Genomic DNA, 7,245 nt, shown 5'->3' with positions numbered 1-7,245 from the left:
GCAACTGGAAACGTGATTCATCGGACCACATGACTTTTTTCCAATGCTCGACTGTCCAATCCTTGTGTTCCTGTGCGAATTGGAGACGTTTTGTCTTGGTAACTGCAGACAGCAAAGGTGTTCGAACAGGCCTTCGGCTTCCATATCCCATACGATGCCGTGTACAGCTAATTTGCCTACAAACATCAGGTGATCATAATAACCTGGCCACTCAGTATATGTGTGTGTGTGTGTGTGTGTGTGTATGTGTGTATATATATGTATATCTCCCACATTCAAAGGCTGTTAAATCGCGTTGTTTACACATATCTTCAGGAAAAAAATCACTTCTACTGTCGTGGTAAACAACCTGCTTCCCTATTTATAATGGTCTGGCCCTCTAGCAACTTCAGCGCGAAATTATAGCTAATTTGCCTACAAACGTCAGGTGGTCATAATAATCTGGCCACTCAGTGTATAGTCCAGACAAGTCTTCAAGATGGTCTAATAGTCCCACTTCTCATTTAGTACTTCTCTCAGGGACCCTGGCCCCTCAGAGTAAGGCAACTGCCTCTTTAAGGCAAACGAAATACAAACAGAGCCAGGGTCCCTGGTAAGCAATTTTACAATCCTCAAACTTAGATACTTTTGTTTTCTTTATTTATATTTCTTCATTTGCCTGCTTCAGCTGGGCTAAGTACTGCTAAGCAACAAAGCTTTTGCCCATAGAAAAGAAATAAGCCTGGAAGCCCACAAGGGCCACCAGGTATAAGGTAGGCAAGATCAGAATGGAGAGACAAGACGCAGGGGGTTAGTGAGAGGGACCCCTTTTGCAGGGCAGCCTTCCATCAGAGTTGATCTCATTGAATGCTCTCCTGATCTTCTGAATCTTGCTTATTAAAAAAGCAATTCCCTTAAATACAGCTCCTTCTTGAGCCTCTGCCATAAGACACAGGTGCGCCCATCAATGACTTGAAGCTGGGAGAGTCTCCACTCGGGTGTAAAGCCGATTAGATGTCACTGCACTATGTAGAGTAATCTCACACACTTCAGAAGCATCATAACTTAAGTAGATGTTAAAATGCTAGCAGGCACAACCAAATGCCACCTACCTGTTCTTTACATGGGAAAACGTGTAGCAAGTCTAAAAATAATTAGTAAGCATTAGGAAATGGTCTATAAATCACCTGAGACGTCTTCGGACTGCTCGTTAACACCTAGCGTGGAGATGCTAACCACAAAGCGCTCCTCTTCTGGAATGTTTTCAGAGCCCGGAACAAGCCCGGCTGGAACACTGCAGGCACTTCTGCCAAGACTGAAAGCTTACAGCGCCTGCGGTGTCCCAGAAAGCTGCAAGTACAGCCCGCTAGCAGCTTTCAGCGTCCCTGTCACATCAGAAAGAGGATAACAAAATACACGGAAAAGAAGTCGAGCCCATATTCAGCTCTGATTAACTACATTAGAAAAGAAAGTATAATCCATAACTTTTCAGTAGTACAAACTAAACTAAGAAAAGTAACTTTTGGAAGTAAGCAAAATAGCATTCTCAATGAAAGAATAATTTCAAAGTGTGAAAACATCCAAGTATTGTCAGAAAAAGTGGTAATAGCCCTCCTTTAAAGAGAGGCAATAATAACCGAACACAATGTTAGACAAAACAAGTAAGTATATATTAAAATTTTTTCATTGATTTTAGAGAGGGAGAGGGAAAGATAGGAACATTAATGAGAGAGACATTGACTGGCCTGCAACTCGGGCATATGCTCTGACCGGAGATCGAACCGGGGGCCGCTTGGTTCATCGGTTGATGTTCAACCACTGAGCAACACTGGCCGAGCAAGGCATATTTTTAAATCCCTTCCCCATCCTCCCCGCCTTAAAGAACATAAAGCATGTGAGAAAATTCTGTTGTTTTTTTTACCCATAGAAAAGAAAAATGGGAGTAAATAGCTTTTAAAAAGGCAATCAACCAGTTTCCTACATTTGGTGGTTTGTTATTCTAAAAGGTGCTTGGTTAATAAGACTATGCTTTCAAATTGTGTTGAAACTGATCACCAAGCTTCTCAATTAATTACCATAATTGAGTACTTTGAAATGAAAATTAATAATACACACAGTGAGACAATAGAATGCTTCTTCTATTACTGATCTTGGCTGTTAGCCCGAAGCACTTCACATTTTTTTCTAATTGCACAATAAAATCCCTTTTAGATTTTAAAATAAACACAATAAAGGCAAAACACATGTACACACATGCAGCATGTAAGAAAAAAAAATGAGTCAACTCAAGTGATATAGGACATAATACCACTGTTTTCTCCAGTAACAATGCTATTTTTTGAAGGCTAACCATAAAAAATAAACAATTTAGAGAAATGCAATAAAACCCACATATTAAGGCAACCCAAATTCTAAATTCAGAGTTGCAAAAGACAACTCACACACATATACAATGGCTGTTCTGAGTAAGAATCAGTATTCACAACATTGCTATTCATTATAATTATAATAATTATAAACATTATTCACAATAAGCTAATCACTATAATTACATTCCAAAACACTAGCATTCAAAGACAATACCAACAATATCCAAATCACAGTGGTATGAAGGGCTTGGGGGTCTAGGCATCTTGATAAAACTACAGTAGAATCCAATGCAGGACTAATAAGAAATGAGACTAAAAATATAGGCAAGAGCCGAGTCACAAAATGCCTGCAATCTTAGATTTCTATCCTATCATGTCATGCCTTTCAAAATGAGTTCTGAGTACTTCATGGTAATATAGGAATATAAACAACCATAGGATAAATATGGTGCATCTTCTGTAAGTCTCAAATTTATGGAGAAAAAATTTGGAGGGGAGTTAAACAAGTTTAAGTCACTGTTTTTTTTATTAAGTCCCATTTTACTAGAACATAAAATTATGTGTTGTTTTTCCGACAGAATATGAATCTTAAAGCAATTTCGTTCTTGCAGAAAGCTAATCCAGGTTCACTATTCCTTACGCTTTAAGCAAAAGAGACAAATTGATGGAACAATTTGAGAAAAAGTTTGAGAAGCGGTGCCAAGAATGTGAAGGCAAAGGATTTTTTGTTTGTGTTTTAAAGCAGGAGTGTGACATCAGATGTGTGCTTGGAGAAGCTCTCTGGCAGCTGTAAGCAGGATGGGCTAAAACGTAAGAGACAGACCATAATGAGGGTAGCTGACAAACAAAACATCTGTAATAGTCTGTTTAAGAGATGAAAAGGACATGAACCAAAGTTGAGGCTACGAGAACACAGAGGAAGATTCCAGAGAGCAGAGGAAGCTGACAAGATAGCGCCTAATTGACTGCACCTAATCAATGAGACAGCTTTTAAGAACTTATTAGATAAAGGTGTTCATTTTCTTTTTTTAGAGCTAGTATTTCTGTAAGGTTTCTGATATATGTATCTTTAAAAGCTCCCACTTAAAAATACTTTCAGTGTGCCTTTCAATCACAGGAAGTGTAAAGTTGTGAGATGCTACTGTAAATCTGTCATACCAAAAATGAAACAAAATTTGAGTAAGGTTTATAAAACCTACATTTAATAAAAGCAATACCCATATTTCAAAAAGTTAAATTATCCTATACTAATCAGTTACCATTATAGCTTTTCTGTAGCTTTACTACTCAGTATGAGAACTAGAGTTAGGAATGGCTTTGATCCTTCGTGATATTCTAGAATAAATGAGTGAATAAACATAGATTCTTCTAGAGAAGAACATGAAATTATTTAAAATATCTGATTACTTAATAACTAAACAAAAAGTAATAGCTTTTTAAAAAATCATTATTAGTCAGTTCATAAGAGGTAAATATATAGTTTAGCCAGGTGATAGTGGCTGAAAGGCACCAAATAAAATTATAGTTAAACCTTCATTAGTAAGCTGACAATAAAATGCAGCCACTAAAAATATGAGACTAAAAATACAGGCAAGAGCCAAGTCACAAAATGCCTACAATCTTAGATTTCTATCCTATCATGTCAGAAAAGAAACATCAGAATTGTTAAGGTAAAAGATAAAATACCAAAATCCTTGCAGAATATATTCATGAAAATATTATAACTTAAGAAAAAGTAGATGAAATAAATATTAATTTTATTGAACCAATAAAAAAGAGCAATTCTCAATCTAAAGAATATACAGAAAAGACTATTTTCATTGCTTTTACTAATAGAAACTAGAATATTTTGGTCTATTCTACTTATTTATGTAACACAGATCACTGATAGCTGTAATATGATTTTGATCAGAAAACTAGGAAAGGTGCAAGTACAAAAGATGATGGAAAAATAAACACTTCTCAAAAATATTGTTTGTAATCAAACACTGCTCTGTTTAGATTTTAAAACTACATATCAGAAATATTAAAATAATTACAGAAAAATATGCTAGGACAAGTCCAGATAAGCCTCTAAGACAGTGGTTCTCAACCTTGGCTGCACATTAGAATCACCTGGGAATCTTTTAAAATCCTGACAGTAGAGTTTGATAGCAACGGCAACATAAATCATGCTCCTTCCACAACTAGAGAGTTATGGTATGTTTTATCTTTCCTAATCTATTCGTTCCATCCCATCTGACTTACCCATTACATAAACCCAGTGCTTCTGGATATTATTTTCATGTTGATTGAAAAGAGGAAAATTTGTAAAGATAATACCACAGTGTTTGCCCAAAATTGTCTTCTTTATGTAAAAAACTGCTCTATGACCTAACAACTTTTTTTTTTTTTTTTGCTTTTAGATGAAACTTCAGCTCTCAAAAACAACAACAGCAACAAAAAACATGGCATAAGAATTTAACTTAACATAAAAATGTAAGATTCTGCCATAGTTGGTTTGGCTCAGTGGATACAGCATCAGCCTGTGGACTGAAGGGTCCCGGGTTCCATTCCGGTTAAGGGCACATGTCCGGTTTGCGGGCTCGATCCCCAGTGTGAGGCGTGCAGGAGGCAGCCAATCAATGATTCTCTCTCATCATTGATGTTTCTGTCTCTCTTTCCTTGTCCCTTCCTCTCTCCGGAATCAATAAAAGATTGGCAGTAAAAGACTCATCTAGACACAGAGATCTTATACCAATTTTATTCCATAGTTTATGCTTTGCTACTTTAGAGAAAATCCTAAGATTTAGGCTAAACATAAGTTCATAACAGAGAAGGAATATCTCAAAAATACAAATCAGTGTAATTCTTATAAAACTTCTCTCCATCACAGACACCAGGTAATTAAAATTGTTCCTTTTATTAGACCCTTTGATCTATTTTTTTCATGTCTCTTGCAAAGAGAAATGAGAAAGATACCAATAACAAAGCAAGATTAGATAGGACTGTCTAAAATTTGGGGTCTAAATATTTTCAGAATGCAAGGACATGTGATAAAAAGAGATGACATTCTACAAAGGAAATCAAGATACTTCACCGTCTCTCTTCTCCTAGTTTATCTACACACACAGCTGCTAGTTCTTCGATTTGCTTTTTTAAAAATGCCATCTGCCTCATCCATGCCTCCCTCTTTCTGAGCTCCCTTGCTCTCCTCTATTTGCATGAGGAGGGGAAGGGTGCCTCTATGAAGTCAGTCCATTATAGGTGCCCTTAAGGTCGCTTCACAAAACATTACCTATCTGATAGTAAGTGGACAATGATAGAATATTTGAAAGGGATGAGATACAAGGCTGACAGACTTTCTTTTTTTTTATCTTGCTTGTTGAAACAAAATGACCCCTCATGCATGTGGGATATAAGGTTATATACTCACATTTATTATGAGTGGCTGTGGAAGGTCTAATCACATAGTGATGAGGCACTAATCTTACTATTTCATGGATCGTGAAAGAACTGCCCTGCAATTATCAACAGCCAGCTCACCTGCAATTCCATGCGTCCAGGTACAGGTGGAACTACACGAAATATGCAACTACCAGGACAGCCCACTCTCCCCATCCACACAAAATATATAAATTCAAGTAATACGTGAAACAGACAACTAAGAAACCCTAAAGAATCAAAGATATGATCTCTCTCTCTCTCTGGTAAAAAAAAAAAATACATAGGTATACGTAAGCACAGGAAAAGAGAGAATATCCCATGCTAACAGCGGTCATCTTTAAGTATCAGAAATATGAGTGATTTCAATTTCCCCACTTTTTGCTTCTCTGTATTTTCTTGCTTTCCTACAATGAGTAGAACCTTGGCCAGCAAGAATGGGGGGAGTTAAATAAACGCAGAGCTTCGAACCGTAAAGCAACAGTTAATCTGGATCAAAGACAGAAAGTAGCCTGTCTTTAAGCTTCCTCCGAGTCACTGAGGGATGAATCCTCCAGTACTTGGCATGCAGAAGACGGATGCGCAAGGCTCCCCAAGACGGAGTGATAACCTCGCCATTCCTTGGCCTTCAACTGAAGGGACAGAGTTGGTCTATATACAAACTTGGTCAAGTGCTTCTGCAACAAGAAAGCTCCCTCCCCGCTCTCTCGCGCGCCCTCCCCTCCATGGCACACCCAAGTCCCGAGGACCCCAGGCGGGACCTCCGCCCCTCTCAAGGTGCTCCCGAAGACTTGGCACCCCCAAACTGAGCTCCATAGCTTCCCTCCACTCTCCTTCAACCACTTGTCCCCCTCCCCCGCCCCCCCCAGACACACCCAAGGGGCCATAGGGGAAGGAGAAAGCCAATCTGACTTGCAGGCAGACGCCCCCGATTCCCGTGACCTTGGACAAAGCCGCATCGCCTCCCGGAGCCTCAGTTTCCAAATCTGCCACCCTCGCAGGGTGACCTCAGGCTCAGAAACCCGGGGGAGGGGGTGCAAACTCGACGGACCGTTCTCGTAACTCTACACCGACCCCCTCCTCCCCTGACCTCTCCAAGGCGCCGGGCACCAACCTGGACCCCTGTCCCGCGACCCCCGGGACGCGTCGCCTCCCAGTCCGTCCCCGTACCTGGCAGTTGCTGTCCTGGGGCAGGTTTTTCACCAGGATTTTCCTGCGGTTACTCAGCTAGGGGGTGCAAACTCGACGGACCGTTCTCGTAACTCTACACCGACCCCCTCCTCCCCTGACCTCTCCAAGGCGCCGGGCACCAACCTGGACCCCTGTCCCGCGACCCCCGGGACGCGTCGCCTCCCAGTCCGTCCCCGTACCTGGCAGTTGCTGTCCTGGGGCAGGTTTTTCACCAGGATTTTCCTGCGGTTACTCAGCTCCCGGCGCATCCGCTGCAGCCGCGCGGCCACCTCCTCCAGGTGCA

At 40.3% G+C, this 7,245-nt stretch overlaps 1 protein-coding gene across 2 annotated transcripts in view; it reads right to left on the bottom strand.

The window, feature by feature from the left end:
- Positions 1–7,239, bottom strand: part of RAVER2 (ribonucleoprotein, PTB-binding 2) — a 92,663-nt gene extending 85,424 nt beyond the window's left edge. Inside the window, exons 1-2 of one of the 2 annotated variants that reach the window (XM_005868021.2) lie at positions 7,175–7,239; positions 6,942–6,974 (exon numbers count right to left, since the gene is read on the bottom strand). In XM_005868021.2, coding sequence (XP_005868083.1) covers positions 6,942–6,974; positions 7,175–7,210 — 69 coding nt within the window. In that variant the 5' untranslated portion in view covers positions 7,211–7,239. Of the gene's footprint in view, positions 1–1,166; positions 1,188–6,941; positions 6,975–7,174 lie in introns of those variants that run through there. The other variant, XM_005868023.2, reaches the window with a different exon arrangement.
- Between the last annotated feature and the right edge of the window lie 6 nt (positions 7,240–7,245).

Source organism: Myotis brandtii, unplaced genomic scaffold, assembly GCF_000412655.1.
Source record: "Myotis brandtii unplaced genomic scaffold, ASM41265v1 scaffold26, whole genome shotgun sequence".
Classification (NCBI taxonomy): domain Eukaryota; kingdom Metazoa; phylum Chordata; class Mammalia; order Chiroptera; family Vespertilionidae; genus Myotis; species Myotis brandtii.
Note: the sequence above shows the minus strand (reverse complement) of the source record. Positions and strands in the feature narration are given on the sequence as shown.